The following is a 26,169-nucleotide window of genomic DNA, read 5'->3' on the forward strand; positions in this document are numbered from 1 at the left end:
TTTCTCTCTTTCTCTCTTTCTTTTTCTTGCCACTGTTCTTCCTTCCTTTCTTCCTTTTCTCTCTCTCTTTCTTATTCTCTCTCTCCTCCCCTCCCCACGCCCCACTTCGTCTCTCTCTCTCAAAATCTTGGTACTGTCATTCCGTTTGTGGATTAGAAATTGTAACATTTTTGTTTCTTCGAGTTTGCCACATTGTTATCTAAAGTTATATACCCCGTGATCTGTACTTTTACACGTTGTAGTATAATTGGGACATGTTGTTACATTTTCAAAGCTTCTAAAGCAACGTTGTGACTTAAATACATTAAAACATCAGCAACTGATGTCTGAATGAATATAAAAACTATCAGGGTATTTTTTGTTTTCTTTTTACCTTTTCTTAAAAATATAGGGATAGCTTCACTCTTTTAATAGTGTTTCTAAATCCCCATTTCTTGTTGCTCAAAAAATGTTTCATGTTATCTTCTTAAAAGATATTTTTACTCCTCACTGAGAGTTGAGATTATAGTGTACCTTTTCTTCTAAACATTTATACTTTTAAAAACTGTGTTTTAAGAGGTATCTGATATTTTTCAAAGGCCAGCAACTTTTACTTTCCCTTTTGCCCTGTTCTCCCTCTCCCCCTCTTGGTATCTTACAATGGAAGCTATTTGGTTTGTTAGTAGAGTTTGCTCGTGTATTTCAGATACACGTTACTGACTTTTTTGCTCAGGTGTCTGACTAGTCACAGACATCTCTGTGATATTATTTTCTAAGAAAACCAAATCTGTGCCATATGCCTTACATACTTAATTCATTAGAAATCCTGTCAGGCTCTCACTCCGTTTACTTTTGCTTTACCTGCAAGCTTGCCATCTTAGTTTGTAATAGAAGGTGAGTAGGAGGTCTCAGTGATGCTAGAAGCACATATCCTGACCAGGGTGGGGATGGGGTGGGGAGGAGACAGAAAAATTATTGAAAATATTTAAAAGAACTCATAAAACACTATCAATTTGGGGCTGTTTTGCTTGGAAGCAAGCAACTCCTATCCCAGGGGAATCACCGTGAAAGCCTATCAATTGAAGGTCATATGAAGTAGTGAAAAGAGCATTGTAGGAGTTAGCATACCAGGTCTAAGTCTGCCACACTGGTGGCCCTTGCTGAAATCTGTCTACAGAAGCATTTTGTTTCGCTGGCATAGTGCTGTTTTATTTTTAATGTAATTAGTTGCCAATATTTTTAAATGGGAGATATTACATAAAGTCTGAATCTTGAGCTTTTCTTGGAGAATAGGAAGATCTCTCCACATTGGGCCAGCATTCAAGCAAGGCAGTAAGCTGCTGGAGCTGAGTAAACGGCTGCCCTCTTTAGACAAGGCATCTATCTATCTCAGATTTACCACCATCCCCACCAGTCCTCTGCTTATTTACATAAACCTGCTTTGACTTTAAGCAGTGATATCCTTGCATGACAGTAGAAGTGATGGGAGGAGGTGGAAGTGTACACAGTCTAGCTGATATGTGAAATTCTTCCAATTCTTATTTAAAATATCCACTAAAGGTGATATTAAGCCAGCAAAACAGTTTGAAAATATATTTGGTAGCTCAAAACCTGCATTTTCATCTGCTTGTTAGACATTTCCTGTGGCTATCTCCATATCTTCCTTCAGATTTATTGTACTTATTGTGCTGTTTGCAGATGCATCAACTTGTGTTATCTAACCTGAGGCTCTTTGGACATGCTCTTTTCTTCACCTGGACTGCCTTTTGCCTGGCCTAACACCACTCATCCTCTGGATTCACTAGACCTCAGATCCTAGATTCTCAAATCCTCAGTCCTGAGTTGGATAGTCTTTTAGTCTAAATATTCTTTTAGCACCCTAACCTAGCATTTAACAATTAATTTTAAGTTCCTGTTTTCTTCCTATTTAAGTTCCCCACCCCAAATAGATTGAATGGTCCTTGGGAACAAGGATGATATTTTACCCTTATTTTATCCTCCATGTATACAGTGCCTGACACCTGGTTGGCACTTAAATTTGAATGAATGGGTAGGGAAAACCCAAACAAAACCATCCGCTCCCTCCCTTTCACCTACCATTAAAAAAAATCCTCTTAATTTAATAGCTGTATTATTTTATTTGATTGGTTCAAAACTTTGGAGTCATCTCTGACTTATTACTGCCCACACCCAGGCAGAGCCTATAGATTCATTCCCCTTGACATGTTCTTTTAATCTGTTCCCTCCTACTCCAACTACTCTTGAGTCCCCTTTCCCAGACTACCGCTATAGCCTCTTTACTGAGTGCACTGCCCCTCACCTCTGCTTTTTCAAATTTCAGAAGTTATAGGACACTTCTGAATGTGTCACACTCTTGTTCAGAACTGTTGATGTCTTTTGAGGGCATAGAATGAAGTGTATATTCTTTGGAAGAGACTTGATGGTGATCGATGATCTGACTTCGTTCTGCTTTTCTGAATGGATTGCCTACCATAGCCTCTCATATACTTTATGCTTCAGCCAGACCAGACTACTGCTTTTCCTGAAAATCCCCAGAAGGTCTCAGTGCATCTGTCAGTCTGAGCCCTACCTTATCTGTTGCGTAAGTATATTGTGCCTACTGCAGACCAAATATTGCCCTCAGCACTAAGGATTAAAAGGTAATTGACATCATCCAGAAATGACTAGGTTTGAACGTGATGAGAAGTTGCAGAGGATGAGTTTGTAGAGGAAACTGGTTTATAGAGAATGCTTTGTATGTTAAGCTAAGGAGTATGAATTTTATCTTGAGGGGATAGATGGCATTGAGGAATTTTAAATAGGAGAGTAATATCAGATTTCAATTTTAGGAAATCCACTTTGGCCGTAGAATAGAAAATGGATTGCAGAATAATGAGACCGAAGGTAAGGAGAAAAGTTAGAAGGCTAGGGTTAATAGTCCAGCCAAGAGATAATATGCATTTGAATTAAAGGTGCATTTGAATGAGGATGAAAGCGTGGAGGTGGATTTTATTTGAGAGATGTTTAAAAGGCAGAATTGACAGGATCTAGTAACTCACTGAGTGATTGGGGAAGTGGTAAGAGTAGGAGGATTCTTAAGTTTCTGGTTTAAGTGTCTTTAGTCAGAACAGAGAATGTAGGAAGAGAACCTGTTGGGGTGGAAAGAGTGGCATTATGAGTTTTGAACTTGTTGATTTAAAAGTCATTTTAGGTTATCCAGGTGGACTTGTCAGGCTGGCGATTGGTTGTTGGTGTTTGGTGAAACAGATTTGGGACTTTTAGGTATGTAAGTAGAGCCATGAGAATAGATGAAACTTACATCCATTCAAAGACTTACAAATGAATGTTCATGGCAGTTCTGTTCAGCAGAAAATTGGAAACAACACACATGTCCATCAGCAGGTGAATGAATACACAAACTGTGATATAGGCATCCACTGGAATACTTCTCAGCAGTAAAAAGGAGTGAACTACTCATGTACAAGACAACATCACTGAATCTCAAAATAATTAAGCTGAGTGAAAGAAGCCAAACCACCTCCTCCCCGCCCCCCAAAAACCCACAGTATATACTGTAAAATTCTAGAAAATGCATCTACAGTGACGAAAAGCAAGTCAGTAGTTATTTTGGGGGGAGGCTTTTATGTTCATTTGTCTTGATTGTACCAATAATTTCAGTAATTTCAGGAGAGTATTCATATATTAAGATTTAATGAAAAAAATTTAATGGATTATACAGCTTAGATATGTACCATTTATTGTATGTTAATTGTACCTCAAAGAAGGTGTTGAAAAAAAGTAGTTGAGGCCACCCACTGAAAATGATTAGAGGTAAGAATGAAATATGGCCGGTGTCAGAACTGGGGAAATAGAGTGGACAATAGGGTGTAGGGGAAGAGCAGAGGGAAAGGAGAGTAAAGGAGATTAAGAAGGAAAGAGGCAGGTAGAATGAGACCGTGGTGTCTGAGAAGCTGAGAATGGAAGGAGTTTCAAGAAAAGCATCATTAACTGTGTCAGGCTATAGAAAAGTCAAATAAGTCACCTGAAAAGTGTTATTTAGATTTGACAGCCTATAGGTCACTTATGTCAGAGCAGTTTTGGTGTGAGAAAATGGAAGAGCATGGAAAAAGAATGGCAAGAACAGATGAATTTTTTTGTGATTTTTTTCCCTGCTAGAAGCTTGGAAATGAAGGGTAAAGAGTTGCTTCTGTGACGAGAAGGGGATTCGGGTTGGGGAAGACACTTGTTTTTTATTTGAAGGTGATGGAAACTTGTTTATATTAAGAGCCTTTGGGGAAGGAGCTGATAGAGAATGCTAGTGAAGGTACTGAGCAAGATGAGCTCAGGAACACAGCAGTGGGCTTTCCCTTGAATTATTTACCAGGTACTGTTTTAAGTGCTGCATATGTGTCCTGTAATTCTCACAGGATACTATTATTGTATCTATTTTATAAGAGAGAAAACTGAGGTTCGGAAAGAGTAACTTGGTTACAGAGCCTGCATTTTTAAACAGCATTGAGGATGATCCATTACCTCTGGCAGGAGTCATGACATCCTTTCTTCTGAAGTGGGAGGGGGTGAAATAAAATGGGTTTGTAGGTTGGGGAGCAGGGAGTTCATGCTTGGTAGCCTCTATTTTCATGATGAAAGGAAAGGCAAGATCTTTAACATAGAATGAGGGAAGAGAAATGAGTAAGGAGTTGAAGAAACACGATCAAGTTTTGGAATTGCTGCTGTGGAGACTGGAGAAGGAGCCAGCCAGTGAATTAGAAAGGAATTGCTGAGCAGTGCTGCGTGTGGAGGTTATAAATGTGGAGTAGCATTCATTGGTCTAGTGGTTGTGAGATTTTCCTCCAGCCGCATTCATCAGTTTAGGTAAATGGGTAGAGAAGGATAGTTGGTTACAGGTGGCTGCAGTAGAGATGAAGAGAATAGGGATATTTCAGATGATTGGAAGTTAAGCTATAAGAGAGATAATGAAGGTGTAAATGAGAGCTCCATGGATTAGAAATCTCGATGAGTTGGAGGAGGAGGGTAATGGGAGCAGGTAAGGAATTACGATTAAAGATGGTGATAATTATATTTTAGAATTTTAATGTTCCAGAGATGAGGGAGTTGAGACAGGAGCTCTGAAGCTGGTACGTTGAATGATAGGTTGCATACATGGATACTGATGAAGTCCACAAGGATTATGCTGTGTTGTAGTGGAGAGGAAGACAGCAGTGGCAGGGAGGTCCAGAAATCACAGCAGTGACGATGCTCTAACCAAATAATAATATGTGGCAGCTACTCCCTATAATGTATTTTTATTACAGCTATAGATAGAATAGGAAAAAAATTTGTACTTCATTTTGGAATATATTGGTCTTGTAATCAAGTTTTTTATCCAAAATTTTATTATGAAAAATTTCAAATATACGGAAAAGTTGAAAGAGTTGCACAGTAAATACCCATTTACACACATGGATTCTGTAATTTACATTTTACTGTTTGCTTTAACACGTGCCTATCCATCTCTCTATCCATCAGCCAATCCATTTTACATTTTGATGGATTTCAAAGTAAATTTTGGACACTTCAGCATGTATGTCAGTATTTGGTTACAGTTCTTTTTGTTTTTTATTTTTTTCTTTTTTTTTTCTCTTTTTGTTTTTTAAGTAAGATTTATGTACAATGGAATACACAAATGTTAATTGTACCATTTAGTGAGGTTTGGCAAATGAATACAACCTAAGCCTCTACCAAGATATCGAACATTACTGTCACTCCTGAAATTTCCCTTATGTGCCTTCTCAGTCAATTCCTGCCCCCAACCTCCACAGCTGGAGGTCTGATCTTTTATCATCCTACCATATGTTAATCTTATCTGTTCTAGGATATTACATAAATAGAATGGTACAGTATATATTTTTGGAAAGGCTTTTGAGGTTGTGTTTATGAAGAATTCAGTCCTTTTTTCTATCATATGAATATGTTATCAAGGGGATGGATACCTGGGAGGTTTCCAGTTTGGGACTATCATGAATAACGCTGCCACGGGTGTTGTTATACAGGTTGTGTTGTAGAAGTGTTTTCATTTCTTTTGGGTAAATATCAGGAGAAATGGCTCATAGAGTAAGTGTCTTAGTTTTGTAACAGACTCACAGACTTCTTCTCAAAGTGGTTGTACCATTTTATGTTCCCACCAACAATTTATGAGAGATCCAGTTGCTCTACATCCTTGCCAGTATTTGGTGTTATTAGTCTTTAATTTTGGTCGTTGTGATGGGTGTGTAGTGGTATCTCATTGTGGGTTTTGTTTTTTGTTTTTTTATTTTGGCTGCATTGGGTCTTCTTGCTGTGCACGGGCTTTTCTCTAGTTGTGGCAAGTGGGGGCTGCTCTTTGTTGTGGTGTGTGGGCTTCTCAGTGCAGTGACTTCTCTTGTTGTGAAGCGCGGGCTCTAGGCGCGAGGGCTCAGTAATTGCAGCACACGGGCCCTAGAGCACACAGGCTTCAGTAGTTGTGGTGCATGGGCTCAGTAGTTGTGGCACACAGGCTCAGTGGTTGTGGCTCGTGAGCTCTAGAGCACAGGCTCAGTAATTGTGGCACATGGGCTTAGTTACTCTGCAGCAAGTGGAATCTTCCTGGACCAGGGATCAAGCCCATGTCCCCTGCATTGGCAGGTGGATTCTTTTTTTTTTTTTTTTTAAGAACTTTTATTGAGATACCGTTAACATACAATAAACTGCATATATTTAGAGTGTACTATTTGGTATCCCAATCTCCCAATTCATTCCCTCCCAACACACCCAGCTTTCCCCACTTGGTGTCCATATGTTTGTTCTCTACATCTGTGTCTCTGTTTCTGCCTTGCAAACCAGTTGATTTGTATGGCAGGTGGATTCTTAACCACTGCTCCATTAGGAAGTCCCCAGAACTATTTTTTGAAGAGACTTTCCTTTCCCTGTTGGATTGTGTTGATGTTTTTGTGAAAATTAAATGAATATAAATTATATATTTATGTAAAGATATATTTAAATACGTAATATGTATAAAATAAATACATATTTTTAGACTCTCCATTCTGTTCCATTGATGTTTTGTTTATCGCTACCCCAATACCACACCATTGATTACTGTAGATTTATAGTAAGTCTTAAAGTTAGGTAGTGTAAGTCCTCCTTCTCTTAAAATACTATTTTATTGTTTCTAGGTTTTGCATTTCAATATAAATTTTGAACCATTATGTCAGTTTCTACCAAAAAATCTTAGTGAGATTTTAATTGTAATTGCAGTGAATCTGTAGATAAGTAGGGAGAATTGACATCTTAACAATAGCAAATCTTTGGATTCATGAATGTGGTATATGTCTCCATTTATTTAGACTTTTATATTTCTCTCAGAAACACTTTCAGTGTAGAAGTCTTACATGTCTTTGGTTAAGTTTAATCTGAAAAATTTGTTTTTTGAAGCTATTGTAAATTGTTTTAAAATTTTATTTTCCATTTGTTTGCTATGAGTATATGAACAATAGGTGAAAATTCGGAGAGCATTAAAGAGAAGTTGCAGGGAGACAGATGTGCCCAGGCCTGGAGAGAATTTAGTCCAAATGGAAGATGAAGGAGAGAGACTTCTAAGGGGAAAGAGAGAAGGAATTTCAGAAATTTTATATTGTTATCCATTGGAAGTCCTTAAGTATGCCCCAGAGTCCTTTGGTATGCCTAAAATGCATGAAAAAGAAAGGCATTATGAAACTCAAAAAAGTTGTTTAATAAAGATGATATATCTGAGTAAAAAACAAAAGCATGTAGCTGATTTTTGTATATTGATCTTGTATCTTTTGACCTTGCTCGTAGTTGTTTTGTAGATTCCATAGAATTTTCTACATAATTGTCATCTGCAAATACAGACGGTCTGATATTTATTTCTTTATTTATTTTTCTTATTTTACTGACTAGGATTTCCATTACAGTGTTGAAGTAGTGAGAGTGGTCATCCTTGCCTTATTCTCATTCTTAAGGGAAAAGCATGTCTTATTTCACCATTAAGGGTGATGTTAGTTGCTAGTTTTCACTGATGCTCTGTATCAGATTGAGGATTTCCACTTTCAGTTTTCTAAGTGTTTTGGAGTTTTCTAAAAACAAATGGATATTGAATTTTGTCAAATGATTTTTCTGTGTCTGTTAAAATAATCATAAGGTTTTTCTCCTTTTTTCTGTCAATATTATGGTAAATCACATTGATTGATTTTGAATGTTAACCTACATTTCCTGGATAAGCCATAGCAGATGGTATTTTATTGAGTTCCTGCTTTGTGCCAGTATTCTATGCACTGTGCTTGGTACTTTATATACTTATCTCTGTTCCACCCATTGACTTTTCAAGGTGGTAATTTTTACAGCTGAGTTTTATAGCTGAGGAAATGGTTCCTCAGGCAAATTGCTCAAGGTCTTGTAACTAATGAGGAGAATCTGGATTTGAACTTAAGTCCAGTTAACTTCAAAGACAACTCTTCCCACTGTACTGTGTTGCTTCCTTTGAGTAGGCAGTATAATACAGCATAATGGTATTCTAATTGTCCCGCACCTTAGGTTTTACGGAAGAAATGTCTTGGGAGAGAAGGAAGCTGAATGTAGAGGGCTTTGAAACCCCTTGCATTAGGCTGAGAAGCTTAACTGTTACATATTGAAGCTCCACATGGAATTACATTTGACAAAAGGATTGTGCTGCATAAAAAAGTAATACTTTTAAAGGCAATAGTTAATGAAAAGACAGCATAAACCATAAAGGAAAGGGCTGAGGAGTAATGGTCTTGCGATGGCAATAGGAAGGACTATCCTTGTGTGTTTATGTTTGGGAGTGAAGAAAGTGACATTTTAGTGGAAGGGGGAGTTAGCCAGGTGAGGGTGAGGAGAAAGTGTGTTCCAAGGGTTTGTGATCCAAAGAGTCTTTGGAGTCCAAGAGGAGCTCAGCATCTTAGGAATTCTGAGTAGCTGGAGTCTGGAGTGTCGGGCCAGCTCTTGTGAACCAAATTATTGCGTTTTATCTTATGAGCAGTGAGGAACCACTGAAGGGTTGAAACTCTTCAGGATATTGATAATTAGGTGTGAATTTTGAAGGGCCACTGTCTGCTCTATGGAGCATGGATTAAATGGCATCAGAACTATAGGCAGGAAGGCAGGTTAGGGGACTTTTGCAGCAATTCATGGAAGGGATGATGGTGGTCTTGACTAGGGCAGTAGTTTGGGGATAAAGAAAAGTGGACAGATTTTAGATTTAGATGTAGATTGGTGGTTGAATGACAGGGTAGTGAGAGAGAGGAGTCAAAGCTGATTCCCAGGATTCTGGCTTAGGAGTCTAAGTGGTAATGGTGATGAAAGGGGGGATACTGTGAGGGGAGCTAAGAAACCATCAGTTCTCTGGGAATGAGAAGGTGTGAGAGAATTGTGATAGGAGGAATTTACACATTGCAGGTAGTCAAGTATGTAAGCATGGAAAGCATCTTTGTTAGACTGTCCTTTTTAAAAATTTTATTTATTTTTTAGTTAATTAACTAATTAATTTATTGGCTGTGTTGGGTCTTCGTAGCTGCACACGGGCTTTCTCTAGTTGCAGCAAGAGAGGGCTACTCTTTGTTGTGGTGTGCGGGCTCCTCATTGCGGTGGTTCTCTCATTGCGGAGCATGGGCTCTAGGCGTGCGGGCTTCAGGAGTTGCAACACATGGCCTCAATAGTTGTGGCTCTCAGGCTGTAGAGCACGGGCTCAGCAGTTGTGGCACATGGGCTTAGTTCTTCCGCGGCATGTGGGATCTTCCCAGACCAGGGATTGAACCCGTGTCCCATGCATTCGCAGGTGGATTCTAACTACTGTGCCACCTAGGAAGTCCCTGGACTGTCCTTTTTAGTTACAGGCAGGTACAACCTGAAGGCTCTGATGATGTCTCTATGTGTACATTTCAAGTGCCGTCTCCTTCACAAAGATGTTCTACTACAATTCCATTCCCTAAGTAGAACGAATCTCTTAATTTCTTTAGTACTTTATACTTCAATTTTAGTACTTAATGACAATCTGCCCTTTAAAGTTTGTTTGCAGCTGTGGTTTCTCTCCTTCTCTATATTGGGAGTTATTTGAGAGCAAGATAGTATCCTACTCACCTTTGTATTTCCTATAATGCTTAGCATATTTCTCATGTATAGCAGGTGCTCAGTACATATGTTGAACTGTATATAGTTCTGATTTTGTCCCCTCAAGAATATACTTACTCATGAGTTAGAGCTCTTAGTTGAGATCTTTACCAGTCAAAAGGCATTGGAATTGTCATATTTGGTGTATCCTATTTTAGCAAATAGGGAAGCAAATAATTCATTTAAAATGGCTAAATTTAAAAAAAAAAGCCTAATGCTTCAAGGGAGAAGCAGATGCTAAAATGGGATTAAGCACGCAAGAAATTTACTAGGAGCAGTGCTCATGAGAGAAAATGAGGAAGGAGGCAAGGAGAGTCATCATACTGATGCAAGTATGACTCCAAGTGAAGGAGAGAGGTAAGGAAGGAAGGAGGTTTGGGTGAAAGTGTCTAGTTCTAAGGAAAGTTCACCGAGACCTCAGAAGTCCTTGAGCCAAAGTTGCCTATCACAGAAATTCCTCATCTCTCAGGGCTAAGGCTGCCTTAGTATGCCTGTGGTGCTCTTTGACTGGGCACAGTGATGGATTTCAGAGTGCAGCAGCTGGGATCCACAGTCAGTTATTTTCCCTGGAGTCAGACATCTGAGAGGCTCATTCTCAGAGCCAGCCAGGGTCATCTCTGTGGCTATAAATTGCCTGATTTGGGATAATTGAATTACAGTATTCCCCCAGTTAAAGTGGTAATGTGTTCCTCCCAAACCCTTATGCTTTAAAAAAAAAAAAAGGTACCTTAGGATGAGTTCTAAAAGTCAAAACTTAATTGTCATTGATATTAAGAGTACACAGTTTGCATTAGTATTTATGAAATAAAGTTTGCATTTCATATTCAAGTTTACTTCATAATTAAACCTCATTAATGTACCAAACCACAAACAAAGCGGTAAAGATGAAAGAAAACAATGCAAATAATGCCTATATTATTACTGTATGAACTAGTGAACCAGAGCACTTCAAGCACTTCAGCAGTACCTTGAGTAGTCCAACCATCCAGTTTTGAACATTAGTGCTTGTTGACTTTCCTTTCTAGACTGGGCTACCTCAGGCAGACAAACACAAATCAGTAAAACTACTCATAAAGTCAAATTCTGGACATCTCCCATTGGAGTTGGGATGGGGCCATACAATGGAGAAAAGAAGTAATTTAAAGGTTTGGTTTTATGGACACTGAATTACTCAGATATTATTTTTAAAGTAGGTATTTTAAAATTGTAATGGGAAGATGATTTTGAAAAGAGTTTCCTTAATGCTGCTTTCCTGCTGATTTTGACTGGTTTGGTTTTATTCACCAAATTTATTGAGTATTGTATGGCAAACATTATGGATAATTAAAAAAAAAACGTAATTGTTGCTTTTATGAAACTTGTATCTGGTGATAAAAAAAAAAATCTGTAATCTTCCCATATGTGTTAAAACACTCCAATCCTAGTATATAGAAAGTTTGGTTCAGGGTTAAAAACAAAAATTAAAAAAATAAAATAAAAAAAATAAGTCTTGTAATTAAAAAAAAAAGTTGAATTTTCAGTTAACAGAGACTTTTTGTAGTAAGCTAACTTAAATTCTAGTTATTCTTTTATAACTCCTGAAACAAACTTTTCCCTTTCTATATAGATAAGTCCCATTTTCTGTTTTACTTACAATCTAAACCATTTGCAAGTAAATTGATTTCTGTGTATAGTTCAGTAGTTTGTAATGGAATGCACTTACTGATAATTGCATTCATAGCTGTTTTGTTTCAGGACTTTGATAGGATTCTGATTTCTGTACCTATATTTAATAACGTTTTCCTCTTATTTACTGTGGTAAAATACATGTTATATATATATATATATAACATAAAATTAGCCACTTTAACCATTTCTAAGTGTTTAATTCAGTGCCAATAACTGCATTCACAAGGTTGTGCAACCATCACCACTATCTATTTCCAAAACTTTTCATCACCTCAAACAGAAACTCTGTGCATATTAAGCAATAACTCCTAACTTCCCCCTCCTCCAGCCACTGGTAACCTCTAATCTACTTTCTGACTTTATGAATTTTCCTGTTTCACATATTTTATGTAAGTGGAATCATACAGTGTTGGTCCTTTTGTGTCTGATTTATTTTAGTTAGCATAAAGTCTTTAAGATTCATCCGTGTTGTAGCATGTATCAGAATTTAATTCCTTTTTAAGGCTGAATAACATTTCATTGTACATACCACATTTTGTTTATTCATTCATCTGTTGATGGACACTTGGGTTATTTGTACCTTTTGGCTATTGTGAGTAAGGCTACAGTGAACATTGATATACAAGTATTTGAGTTCCTGTTATCAATTCTTTTGGGTATATACCTAGAAGTGGAATTGCTGGGTCATTTGGTAATGCTATGTTTAACTTTTTCAGGAACTGTCATACTGCTTTCCACAGCAGTCACATCATTTTACATTCCTATCAACAGTGCACAAGGGTTCCAATTTCTCCACATCTTCACTTACATTTGTTGTTGTTTTTCAATTGCCATTTGCCATCGTAGTTGATACGAAATGATACTTCATTGTCTTTTGGTTTGTATTTCCCTCATAACTAATAATGTTGAGTGTCTTTTCATGTGCTGTTGACTGTATATCTTCTTTGGAGAAATGTCTATTCAAATCCATTGCCCATTTTTAAAAGAATATTTATTTTTGTTTATTTATGGCTGTGTCAGGTGTTTGTTGTGGTGTGGGCTCTTCATTGCAGTGTGCAGGTTTTTCTCTAGCTGTGGCATGCAGGCTTCAGAGCACGTGGGCTCTGTAGTTGTGGTGCGTGGGCTCTCTAGTTGAGGTGTGTGGGCTCAGTAGTTGCAGTGCTTGGGCTTAGTTGCCCTGTGGCATGTGGGATCTTAGTTCCTGACCAGGAATCAAACCCGTGTCCCCTGCATTGGAAGGTGGATTCTTAACCACTGGACCACCAGGGAAGTCCCCATTGCCCATTTTTAAAATTAGGTTGTTTTGGGTTTTTTTTTAAAATTTTAGGACATCATTGTATATTCTTGATATTAGACCCTTGTTGGTTATATGATTTGTAAACATTTTCTCCCATTCAAACACAACCAAAAAGCTGTGTTTTCAGTTTGTTGATAATGTCCTTTACACAAAAGTTTTAAATTTTTATGAAGTTCACTTTATTTTTTTCTTTCATTGCTTGTGTGTTTGGTGTCATGTCTGAGAATCCATTGCCAAATCCAAGATCATGAAGATTGACCCCTAACTTTTTTTCTAAGAAGTTCATGTTTTAGCTCTTATATTTAGGTCATTGATCCATTTGGGGTTAAATTTTGTAGTTGGTATGAGGTGTCCCATTTCATTCTTTTGCATGTGGAAATCTGTGTCCCAGCACCATTTGTGGACAAGATTGATCTTTCCCCACTGTAGACTTGGCATCATTGTCAAAAATCAATTGATCATAAATGTATAGATTTATTTCTGGAGTCTTAATTCTGTTCCATTGGTCTATGAGTCTGTCTTTATGGCAGTACCACACTGTTTTGATTACTGTAGCATTGTGTAGTAAGCTTTGAAATTAGGACGTGTGAGTGCTACAGCTTTTTTTTTTTTTTTTCCATGATTGTTTTGGCTATTAAGGGCACCTTGCAATTCCATATGAATTTGAGGATTGGCATTTCCATTTCTGCAAAAAAGGCTATTGGAATTTGATAGAAATTGCATTGAATCTGTTGATTGTTTTGGTTAGTATTAGCATTTTTTTTTTTTGCATTACTAAAACTTGTGTATTTGTTACTTAATTCTTTTTTTTCTTTAAGAACTTTTATTGAGATACAGTTGACATACAATAAACTGCATATATTTAAAGTGTACAATTTGATGCTTTTTTCTTATTAGTACTGTGTATATGGCAATCCCACTCTCCCAATTTGTTCCCCCGTAACACCTCCCCCCACCCCCGGCCCCAGCTTTTCCCACTTGGTGTCCATATGTTTGTTCTCTACATCTGTGTCTCTATTTCTGCCTTGCAAACTGGTTAATTTGTATCATTTTTCTATATTCTGCATATATGTGTTAATATACGATATTTGTTTTTCTCTTTCTGACTCACTTCACTCTGTATGACAGTCTCTAGGTCCATCCATGTCTCTACAAAGATGGCATTTTTTATGGCTGAGTAATATTCCATTGTATATATGTACCACATCTTCTTTATCCATTCATCTGTTGATGGACATTTAGGTTGCTTCCATGTCCTGGCTATTGTAAATAGTGCTGCAGTGAACATTGGAATGCACGTGTCTTTTTGAATTACGGTGTTCTCTGGGTATATGCCCAGGACTGGGATTGCTGGGACATATAGTAACTCTATTTTTAGTTTTGCAAGGAACCTCCATACTGTTCTCCATAGTGGCTGTATCAATTTACATTCCCACCAACAGTGCAAGAGCATTCCCTTTTCTCCACACCCTCTCCAGCATTTACTGTTTGTAGATTCTCTGATGATGCCCATTCTAACCAGTGTGAGGTGATTGTAATTTTGATTTGCATTTCTCTGATAATTAGTGATGTTGAGCAGCTTTTCATGTGCCTGCCATCTGTATGTCTTCTTTGAAGAAATGCCTATTTAGGTCTTCTGTCCATTTTTTGATTGGGTTGTTTGTTTTTTTAATATTGAGCTGGATGAACTGTTTATATATTTTGGAGATTAATCCTTTGTCTGTTGATTCATTTGCAAATATTTTCTCCGATTCTGAGGGTTGTCATTTTGTCTTGCTTATAGTTTCCTTTGCTGTGCAGAAGCTTTTAAGTTTCCTTAGGTCCCACTTATTTATTTTTGTTTTTATTTCCATTACTCTAGGAGGTGGATCAAAAAAGATCTTGCTGTGATTTATATCAAAGAGTGTTCTTCCTATGTTTTCCTCTAGGAGTTTTATAGTGTCTGGCCTTACATTTAGGTCTTTAATCCATTTGGAGTTTATTTTTGTGTATGGTGTTAGGGAGTGTTCTAATTTCATGAGTATTGGCATCTTAACAATATAAAGTCTTCCTACCCGTGATCACAGGATGTCTTCCCATTTATTTAGGTCTTCTTTAATTTTCTTCAGAAATATGTTGTAGTTTTCAGGGTAAATTACTTTCATCTCCTTGGGTAGATCCATTCCTAGATATTTTATTCTTTTAGATGCTATTCTTTTAGTTGCTAAATGGAATTACATTCCTAATTTCCTTTTCAGATTGTGCATTATAGGTGTATAGAAACACAGCTGCTTTTGGTGTGTTGGTTTTGTTCTGCAACTTTGCTTAATTAATTTACTAGCTCTGGTAACTTTCTTGTGGATTCTTTGGGATTTTTTTTATATATAGGATTATGTCAAATGCAAATAAAAATAGTTTTACTTCTTCCCTTCCATTTGGATACCTTTTATTTCTTTTTCTTGTCTGATTGCTCTGGCTAGAACTTCTAGTATAGTTTTGAATAGCAGTGGTAAAGTGGGCATCCTAGCCTTATTCCTGATCTTGGGGTGAAAGATTTCAGTTTAGCTGTGGTTTTTTCATAGATGCCCTTTGTCATGTTGAGGAAGTTCCCATCTATTTCTAGTTTTAGGAATATTTTTATCAGGAAGGGATGTTGGGTTTTGTCAAATGCCTTTTCTGAGTTGATTGATTATGAATATTTTCATTCATCCTATATATTTTTTTAATGTTGAAGTACTTCTGCATTCTTGGGATAAATACTACTTGATCAAGGTGCTATTTCAATATGCTGTTGGATTCAGTTTGCTAGTATTTCGTTAAGAATTTTTGCATCTATATTCATAAAGGATATCAGTCTGTAATTTTCTTGCAATGTCTTTGTCTGCCTTTGGTATTAAGGTAATGCTGGCTTCACCAAATGAGTTAGGAACTGATCCTCCTTCTTTTGTTTTTTTTGGAAGTGTTTGAAAGGATTGGTGTGAATTCTTCACATGTTGAGTAAAATTCACCTGTGCTGCTATCTGGTCCTGCACCTTTCCTTGTTGGGAGGTTTCAATTACTGAGTCAGGTTTTGATTACTTATTACTTGTTGTATGTCTGTTGAGATTTTCAATTTCTTCTTGAGTCAGTTTAGGTTAATTTGTGTGTTTCTGGGAATTTGTCTATTCTACATTATCTAGTTTGTTAGTGTATAATTGTTCATAGTATTTTCTTATAATCTGTTTTATTTCTGTGAGGGCAGTAGTAATAATGTTCCCACTTTCATTTCTGATTTGAGTTATTTGTGTCTTTTCTGTTTCTTAGGTGGTCTATGAAAGGTTTATCAATTTTCCTGATTCTTTTCAAAGAAGCAGCTTTTGGTTTCATTGATTATGTCTTGTTTTTTTGTTCTCTGTTTCGTTCATCTCTAATTTTTATCGTTTCCTAGCTTTGCATTTAATTTCTTCTTTTTCTGGTACCCCAACATGTAAAGTTAGATTGTTGATGTCTTTTTTCTTTTTTTAACATAGGCATTTATAGCTGTAAATATCCATCCAAGCACTACTTTTGCTGTATCCTTTAAGTTTTGGTATGTTACGTTTTCTTTAAGTATTTTCTAATTTGCCTTAGATTTCTTCTTTGAACCTTTGGATGTTTAAGAAGGTGTTGTTTAACTTCTACATATTTGTGAATTTTCCAGTTTTCCTGCTGTTGTTGATTTCTATCTTTATCATAGTCAGAAAAGATTGTCTGATTTCAGTCTTTTTAAATTTGTTGAGTCTCTGTTTTGTGGCCTAACATATGGCTTATCCTGGAGAATGTTCCATATGTACCTGAGAAAAATGTGTATTCCACTGTCATTGTGTGAATTGTTCCATATATGTCCGTTAGGCCTAGTTGGGCTATAGTGTGCAAGTCCTCTACTTCCTTATTGACCTTCTGTCTGGATGTTCTATTATTGAAATTGGTGTATTGAACTAACAACTATTGTAAAAGTATTTTATTTTTCCCTTTAATTTGGTCAGTGTTTGCTTCATATCTTTTGGGGGTCTGTTGTTTGTGCATATATATTTATTTGTTTTTTTAAAAAGTGTATTGAAGTATAGTTGACTTACAGTGTTGTGTTGGTTTCAGGTGTACAGCACAGTGATTTAGTTTTTATATATATACACACGTACACATGCACATGCCCTCACATACGTGTGTGTGTGTGTGTATATATATGTGTATATATATATATATATATATTCTTTTTTCTGATTCTTTTCCCTTATAGGTTATTACAAGATATTGAGTATAGTTCTGGGTGCTATACAGTAGGTACTTGTTGGTTATCTATTTTATATATCGCAGTGTGTATATGTTAACATATGTTTATAATTGTTTTGCCTTCTTGATGAATTGACCCTTTTTTCAATATATAATGTCCTTGTCTCTTGTAACAGTTTTTGACCTAAAGCCTATTTTGTCTGATATTATAATAGCCACACTAACACTCTTTCTGCTTTCTATTTACATGGAATATTTTTTCCATCCTTTTCATGGAATATTTTGTGTATAAAGTGAGTGGCTATAGGCAGTATATACTTGGATCATGTTTTTTAATCCATCCTGCCAATCTCTGGCTTTGATTGGAAAGCTTAACCCAATTAAAATTAAAGTAATGACTTATAAGGAAGGATTTCTGCCATCATTTTGCTTTTTTGTCATTGTGAAATTTTATACCTTTTTCGTGGCTCATTTCCTCCATTACATATTGCCTTCTTCTTCTTTTCTTTCTTTTCCTAGTTAGTTGTAGTGAACCATTTTGATTTCCTTCTCATTTCCTTTTCTGTGTGTTTTTAAAAAATATTTATTTATTTGGCTGTGCTGGGTCTTAGTTGTGGCATGCAAGATCTTTAGTTGCAGCATGTGGGATATTTAGTTGCAGCATGTGGGATCTTTAGTTGTATCAAGCGGGCTCTTAGTTTTGGCATGCAGTATGTAGCTGCATGACCAGAGATCAAACCCAGGCTCCCTGCATTGGGAGCATGGAGTCTTAACCACTGGCCCACCAGGGAAGTCCCTTGTGATAGGTATCTCAAAAATATCTATTTTTTAGACATGTTCTTTGTGGTAATCCATAATCCATTAAATTACGTTTAACATCCTAAATTTATAACAATTTAGTTTGCATTGATATGAACTTTAGTAGCATACAGCTCAGTCTTACCCCCTTATGTTGTTGTCATCACAAATTGTCTTTATACATTGTGTATCTAATACCATGGATTTGTAATTATTTTTTATGCATTTGTCTTTCAAATCCTATAGGAAATACAAAGTGGAGTTAGAAACCAAATATACAATGATATTCGATTTTATATTTGCCAGTGTATTTACCTTTACTAGAGACCTTTATTTCATCATATGACTTTGAGTTGCTATTTAGTGTCCTTTCATTTCAACTCAAAGGACTATCTTTAGCATTTCTTTTAGGGCAGGTCGAATGGTAGTGAATTCTCTCAGCTTTTGTTTATCTGGCAATATCTTAATTTGTACCTCATTTTGAAGGACAGTTTTGCCAGATACGGAATTCTTGGCTGACAGTTTTTTTCTTTCAGCACTTAAATATGCCATCCTACTGCATTTGGACCTCCATGGTTTCTGATAAGAAATAAGCTGCTGATCTTATTGAGGATCCCTTTGTACATGAAGAGTAGCTTCTCCTGCTACTTTTAGGCTTTATGTTTGTTTTTGGACAGTTGGATTAGAGTGTGCCTTGGTGTGGGTTTCTTGGAATTTATCCTACTTAGATTTTATTGAAATTTTTGAATTTGTAGATTAATGTATTTCATCAAATTTGGGGTGTTTTCAGCCATTATTTCCTCAAATATTATTTCTGTCCCTTTCTCTTTCCTCCTTCTGGGACTCCCATAATTCTTGTTCTGGTCTACTTGTTATCCCACAGGTCTCTTAGGTTCTGTTTACTTTTATAAAAAAGCATTTTGAGCATATTCAAGTCAGTTTTAAAGTTTTTATCTAGTTAGTCTGATGTCTGGTCTTCCTTAGCCAATTTCTCTTAGTTAATTTAGTTCCTTTGAACGTGCCATACTTTCCTGTTTTTTTTTTTGTGTGCCATGTGATTTTTTTTTTTTTTTTAAACTGGGTATTTGAATACTGTAATGTGGTAACTGTTGAAATCAGATTCTTCCCTTTCCCCAGGGCTTGCTGTTTTATTGTTTGTTTTTGTTTTTATTTGGTTTTGTTTTTGATTGTTGAAGGCTGTATTAGTATGTTTGTTTAATGACTTTCCTAAACTATTGTTTTTTCAAACACGGTATTCCTTGGTGTGTTTAATCACTGAAGTCTCTGTTACTTAGCTTGTGTTTCATAGTGTTTTGACAGAGATTTCCTTGAGCTCCAGGAGCTAAAAAATCAACCAGCCAAACAACAGAAACCTCACCCAGTCTGTACAGATTGGCTCTGTGCTGGTGCAGTCTTGTAATGCTTTGTGAAAATTATCGGTGGGACATAGCACTAATAATTAGAGTAAAATTCGGATCTATATCCTGAGATTTGTCCATTGTGCTATGTAAGATAAAGTTTTCTGCTTTTCACAAGAAAATAATTTGTATTTGGTTTTTAAAATTCTTAGATAAAAAGCATTTCTTGACTTAACAAGCAGAAGATACTTTCAGAACCACTGTTACCCTGTTTCATTGGAGAACCCAATTAAACTCAAGAAATATTTGAGGATCTTCTATATGCAAAATCTTGTGATTGGCTTCATAGGGTAGTAAAGGGATAATTGAGATTTTGCACCCAAATATTTATAATATAGTGAATGATAAGTCACTTCCAAAAATGGATATCATTTAAAGAACTAATATAGTATCTTCAAAAAAAAATGCAACACAAATGTGTAAATCTTTTAAATCATTGGATAAATGGTTGAATTAGCTATGTTCTCGATATATGCACATATATAACATAACTTTGGGGAGCTAAGGCTAGGTAGGGTAAGAAGTACTCCTAAGAAGGTATAGGCTACTTAAGTATTTCTTAATTAAACATTTTCATTGTGTAAAGTAGTAGTCTCTGAAATTCTGTCAATTGTACTTTCATTTAAAGTAACAAATATACTCTTTTATAAAATCACAAATACAGTTGACCTTTGAACAACATGGGTTTGAACTGTATGGGTCCATTTATACATGGATATTTTAAAATAGTAAGCACTAGGACTTCCTAGGTGGCGCAGTGGTTAAGAATCCACCTGCCAAGGCAGGGGACACAGGTTCGAGCCCTGCCCCAGGAAGATGCCATATGTAACAGAGCAACTAAGCCCATGTGCCACAACTATTGAGCCTGTGCTCTCAAGCCCATGAGCCACAACTATTGAGCCCATGAGCCACAGCTACTGAAGCCCACGTGCCTAGAGCCTGTGCTCCACAACAAGAGAAGCCACCACAATGAGGAGCCCACGCACCACAATGAAGAGTAGCCCCTGCTCGCCACAGCCAGAGAATGCCCGTGTGCAGCAATGAAGACCCAACACAGCCAATTAAAAAAAAATAAATCCAATAAATAAATAAATTTATAAAAAAATAGTAAATACTGCAGTACAACAACTGTTGGTGGTTAGTTGAATCTGAAGATGTAGCAGAACCATGCATGTGGAAGGCCAGCTCTTAAATTACATGTGGATTAACTCCTGAGCTGTTGAATGGTCACTTGTACCTCTAGGAAAATTTAAGCTACATGTTATTTACATTAGTTTATTTAGAGTGCCTTTCTCAATATATCTATAAACTGAAATCACATGGGTGGCAAGGGGGACAGTAGGTTATTTAAGCATATTCAATATATTTTGGGGGGGGGCAAGGCTTTGTTGGGGGGGTGTTGCATTAAGGCATTTAGGACAGCATGACAAGAGGGACAGAGATAGGAGCAATATCGAAGATGACATTTACATAGTTGTAAGTTTTGGCTGGGGTCACCTTATATATGGGAAAGGGAAATAATATTCTCTTACTCCTCCCTTCCTCCCTCCCTCCCTTCCTTTGTTCCTTAAAAAACCACAGAATTTCCTGCTCTCAGCTTCTAGAATTCAAAGTTTTGCCTTAGAACTTTGATTGTGTTGTATAATTTCATTAAGTAGACTTTTTTGAAATTCTGAGGATTTGATCTCCATTTTATAGCCTATCTATGGGAAAATGTGTTATGAGTGTCAAATAATCTCTAGGAATAGCGGTTGGTTTATAAGTTTGAGATAATTTAGAAAAGATAACTTCCAGTAAAAGATCTTTTCTACCTTAAAATAAGCATTTCAACAATTAATATCAAATTTAATAACATTTTAATTTTATATTGTATATTATAGTGTTCTTAATTACATCGCTACTTTACATTCTTACACTTACATGTTTTTTATTAAACTCATCAACTTTTAGTAATCCATAGTAGCAAGTTCTTGAAAATACAATTAATTTATAAACTCATTTTGGTCTTTGGTAATTTTATCAAATGATCTTGTTTACCTTTTGATATAGTTAATATACTTCTCAGTATTGAATATGACAAATATAAAAAGTTTCCTATTTCATTTTTTAAATTAAAAACCTTAATGCTTTGTAAACATTATTTTAACTTATAGAACACATTCACAAAATTCAAAGCTCAAAATGTTATGTAGTGAAAATCTTCCATCTCACTCCTCTACTTCACTGTTCTTGCATTCTACCCAGGGGCAACCAATTTACAAGTTTCTTGTGAGAGATTTTTCCATGATAAGCTTGTGTGTGTGTGTGTGTGTGTGTTTTCTTTCTTTTTTGGCACACCTTTTTTTAGTACCCTTGTTTTTTCACCCCTTTTCAATATATTTTGGAAAGCATAGCAGTTAAGATTATCACCTTTATTCTTTTCTATGGTTGCATACTGTTATTTAGTTGTACTATAGTTTATCTAACTAGTCGCTCTCTTTTTTTTAATTAGGTCATGTCTTTTATTAACCAATATACAGTTACCAGTCTTTGGTTGTTGAAACAATAGGTCAGATAATTATTTGCCACAATAATGCCTGTCAAAGTGGCTTGCCATAAAAACTCTAGCACCTTGTTCATCTGAAGGGCACTCTTGATGAAGGTGACTGATTTTGCCATTCTCATCCACCTTATAGTATTTCAGGACAGCCAGCTTAACCTTCTTTCTCTTACTCTTGTTTTTCTTGGGACTGGTGTAAGACTTCTTCCTTTTCTTAGCACCACCGCAAACTCTCAACATTAAGATGAAGAATGGACTCCTTTTAAATGTTGTAGTCAGACAGAGTACATCCATCTTTCAGTTGCTTGCCAGCAAAGGTCAGTCTTTGCTGGTCAGGAGGAATTCCTTCCTTATCCTAGATCTTGGCCTTTACATTTTCTGTTGTATCTGAGGGTTCAGCTTTGAGAGTGATGGTCATCCCCGTCAGGGTCTTCATGAAAATATGCAGCTTGGTGGCAGTTCCACTGCAGATGGAAAACTTGTATGTATGTCATATCACATATGAGTGAAATGTTTCTTCACGTCTCTTGCCCATTTTCTAATTGGATTATTTGCTTTTTTACTGTTTGAGTTTTGAGAGTTCTTTATATATTTTAGATACTAATCCTTTGTTGGGTCTGTGGCTTGTAAATATTTTGTCCCACTCCATACTTTGTCTTTTTATCCAGTTTCCAGGGCCTTTCTCAGAGCAAATGTTTTAATTTTTTTTTTTAAGATTTATTATTATTATTTATTTATTTTTGGCTGTGTTGGGTATTTGTTGCTGCATGTGGGCTTTCTCTAGCTGTGGTGAGCAGGGGCTACTCTTCGTTGCAGTGCGTGGGCTTCTCATTGCAGTGGCTTCTCTTGTTGTGGAGCACAGGCTCTAGGTGCGCAGGCTTCAGTAATTGTGGTGTGCAGGCTTCAGTAGTTGTGGTGTGCAGACTCAGTAGTTGTGGTTTGCGGGCTCTAGAGTGCAGGCTCAGGAGTTGTGGCACAGGGGCTTAGTTGCTCCATGGCATGTGGGATCATCCTGGCCCAGGGATCAAACCCGTATCCCCTGCCTTGGCAGGCAGATTCTTAACCACTGTGTCACCAGGGAAGCCCCATATAAAGTTTAGAATAATCTTGTCAATATCTACAAAAAGTCTTGTTTAGGATATTGGTAGGAATTATATTAAACCCATGTGTTAGTATAAGGGATTGGGAGAATTGACATCCTTACTATGTTGGGTCTCCCATTCCACGAAAATAGAATGTCTCTCCATTTGTATTTAGATCTTTGGTTTCCTTCGTCAGTAATGTGTCATTTTTAGCATACAAGTCTTGTGCTTGTTTTGTTAGGCTTGCACCTAATATTTTGCGTGTGTGAAAATGACTATACTACTATCCAAAGCAATCTACAGATTCAGTGTAATCCCTATCAAACTACTAATGGCATTTTTCACAGAACTAGAACAGAAAATTTTACAATTTGTGTGGAAATACAAAAGACCCCGAATAGCCAAAGCAACCTTGAGAAAGAAAACTGGAGCTGGAGGAATCTGGCTTCCTAACTTCAGGCTATATTACTTCAAGCTTGTGCCTTAGGTCAGTTGTTCTCAAACATTATTAAGCATTAGAATCTCTTAGGAGGTTTATTTTAGCACTTTGCTGGGATCCACTCCCAGAATTTCCTAGGTTCAAGAAGGTCTTGTGTAGGTCCAAGGTTTTCCATTTCTAACAAGTGATGCTGGTGCTGTTGGTTCCTGAACCTCTGCCTTAATGATCCTTATGTATTATCATAAAATATTAGAGAAATGCTGATAAGTAGCAATTTCTACTTGTCTACTAGATAAAATTTAGATTTACCCTCTGTATTTGCATGTACAATTTGAGTATATTTATATACAAAGTTTCTCATACTATATAGCCATGGTTAGTGGCTGAATTATTTCGTTTCTCTCAAAATTCCTGCATACATAAAGTATACTTTTCTTCCTTGGGTTATCTCCCTTCAGATCCTCACAAATTTCCTTGAACTTTAGAACATATCTAATAATCAAAGAATGTTAGAACTAAAAGGAACTTTAATCCCTCCTCTCCTTGCCCCAGGTGGAGATTAATTAAATCACTTGATCCAAGATTACATAGTTAACTAATGGTGCATAATAGATAGTTCTTAGTGAATTTATTTCTGATAATTCTTTTTTGTTTGAAGAAAAGTACAAATTTATTTCAGCTTATATATTTTTAGTGATTTTCAAATACAGATCTCCTTGGTAACATTTCTTTAGATATTGATAATAAAAAATGACTTAAGACTTGATTCTGTGCGGAATGGTATTTTATCACTTTACTGTGTGCCAAAAAACTCATGAACTTAGCCTGACAGATAATTAGACTTTAAAAGATACGATTTATAGATGTTCTTGTTTTTTCTTTTTCTCCCCAGTTTTATTGAGGTGTAACTGACAAAAATTGTATGTATTTAAAAGTGGACAATGTGATATTTTGATATACATTTACATTGTAAATGATTAGCACAATCAAGCTAATTAACATATCCACCACCTCACATCCTTTTTTATGTTGTAAGAACACTTAAGATGTACTCTTAGCAAATTTCAAGGATATAATACAGTATTATTGACTATAGTCACTGTGCTGTATGTTAAATCTCCAGAACTTATTCATCCTTCATTACTGAAATTCTGTACCCTTTGTATAAGGGGTAGATTTCCCCTTATAGGTGTCTTTTCTGTTCTGTTTTTAAACAAAGGAAGTATATGAGGAAGAAGATAGATGTTAAAAAATGTGTGCTAGTGAAATTTGGGACAGATTTCCATGACTAAACTCACGTAAAACGGAATACAGTAGGCAGGTTAATTATTTCTTGGAGACATGTTACATCTAGTAGAAAATTCAGAGGGAATGATGAAATAAGAACATGTAACAGGAGAAGTATAAAGCTGCCTGCCCTATGCCTTCTCCCCACCTTCCTCCGTCCCCACTCTCCCTTAAAAATCTCCCTGGCCAAGTCTGCTTAAGGGAAAAGACAGTCTTGCTTTCACCAGACTAGGTTATAGGCTAGTAGATGTTCCTTTTAATAATTACAGAAATACTAAAATCTTTTTTTCACTTAGCCCTTCACCTTAATAGTTAAGAAAAAAATTTTTTTTTTATTTTTTGGGTTTTTGCCCCCAAATTAGTTAATCTGCATTGTTTCTTTCATAGGAGTTTGAATAGCCAAATAGGTCATATAAATATCTACTTTTTTAGACACCAACCATAAAATGCATAGAAAACACTGTTAAACAGTAAAAATAGATTGTGAAAGCACTGTTGACTGACATATTGCCCTTGGTCAGCTCCTGCCTAGACTTCCATACAGCCAGTAGTCTATTCCAACCATGCTGTAATGTTGCTAAAATAATTTTTCTGCTTCACTGTTAAAACTCTTAATGACTTCTGTCTTCTTTGAACACAGTCCTGTCCTATGTCAATCTCAGATAATGTGGAGTGGAATAATTTTTATCTTGGAAGCAAGTATTCCAATTAAGTCTTTAGTCTTGGTGTGTTTTCATCTTTTAAATTTTGCCTAGAGTAGGAAACTTTATTAAAGTAGGAAATGTACTTCTGCCCCAGATTCAAGAATAGAGAGTTATTTCACTATTTCAGATACACACTTTTGAATGTAGTCTGCAGAACTCAGGTACTTGAGAGCCACATACTGCTTGGCTGTTAGTTCTCCTTATAGTCTAGGCAACATGCCTCATCCTAGCCCTTCCTAACTGAACTAAGACTTTTCTGCTTGCCTAATCATAGTGTCTCCAGGAAGCCTTTTCAGGTTAACTCCACTCATCGACGACTCCTCAAGCAGTTTCTCAAGAATCCTGGGCCTTAGAGTTGTTTATGAGATTTAAACAATTTTGTGGTTCTCTATAGGTATAGATACTAATACCATACATCTAGTGTCTACTGGTGGATGAAGTTAAAAATGATCGTTTTGAAACAATGACAGAACCTTTCTGAAACTTTTGTTAAGTAGCACATTAGAGCAGTGGTTTAAAATATAGATTTTAAAAACTTTGTTTTGTGTGATTCTAAGAAGGAAGTAC

At 36.3% G+C, this 26,169-nt stretch overlaps 1 protein-coding gene and 1 pseudogene across 3 annotated transcripts in view; one reads left to right on the plus strand and one right to left on the minus strand.

Moving 5' to 3' along the window:
- The window catches only part of SOS1 (SOS Ras/Rac guanine nucleotide exchange factor 1), a 125,350-nt gene that overhangs the window by 901 nt on the left and 98,280 nt on the right, over positions 1-26,169 (plus strand). The window contains exon 1 of one of the 3 annotated variants that reach the window (XM_057740693.1): positions 2,859-2,883. The exons of the other annotated variants lie outside the window; for them this stretch is intronic. Coding sequence (XP_057596676.1) covers positions 2,872-2,883 — 12 coding nt within the window. The 5' untranslated portion in view covers positions 2,859-2,871. Of the gene's footprint in view, positions 1-2,858; positions 2,884-26,169 lie in introns of those variants that run through there. 3 annotated transcript variants of the gene reach the window in all.
- On the minus strand, positions 22,109-25,913 carry LOC130856767 (ubiquitin-40S ribosomal protein S27a-like; annotated as a pseudogene).

This window comes from Hippopotamus amphibius, chromosome 7 (genome assembly GCF_030028045.1).
Source record: "Hippopotamus amphibius kiboko isolate mHipAmp2 chromosome 7, mHipAmp2.hap2, whole genome shotgun sequence".
NCBI classification, from domain to species: domain Eukaryota; kingdom Metazoa; phylum Chordata; class Mammalia; order Artiodactyla; family Hippopotamidae; genus Hippopotamus; species Hippopotamus amphibius.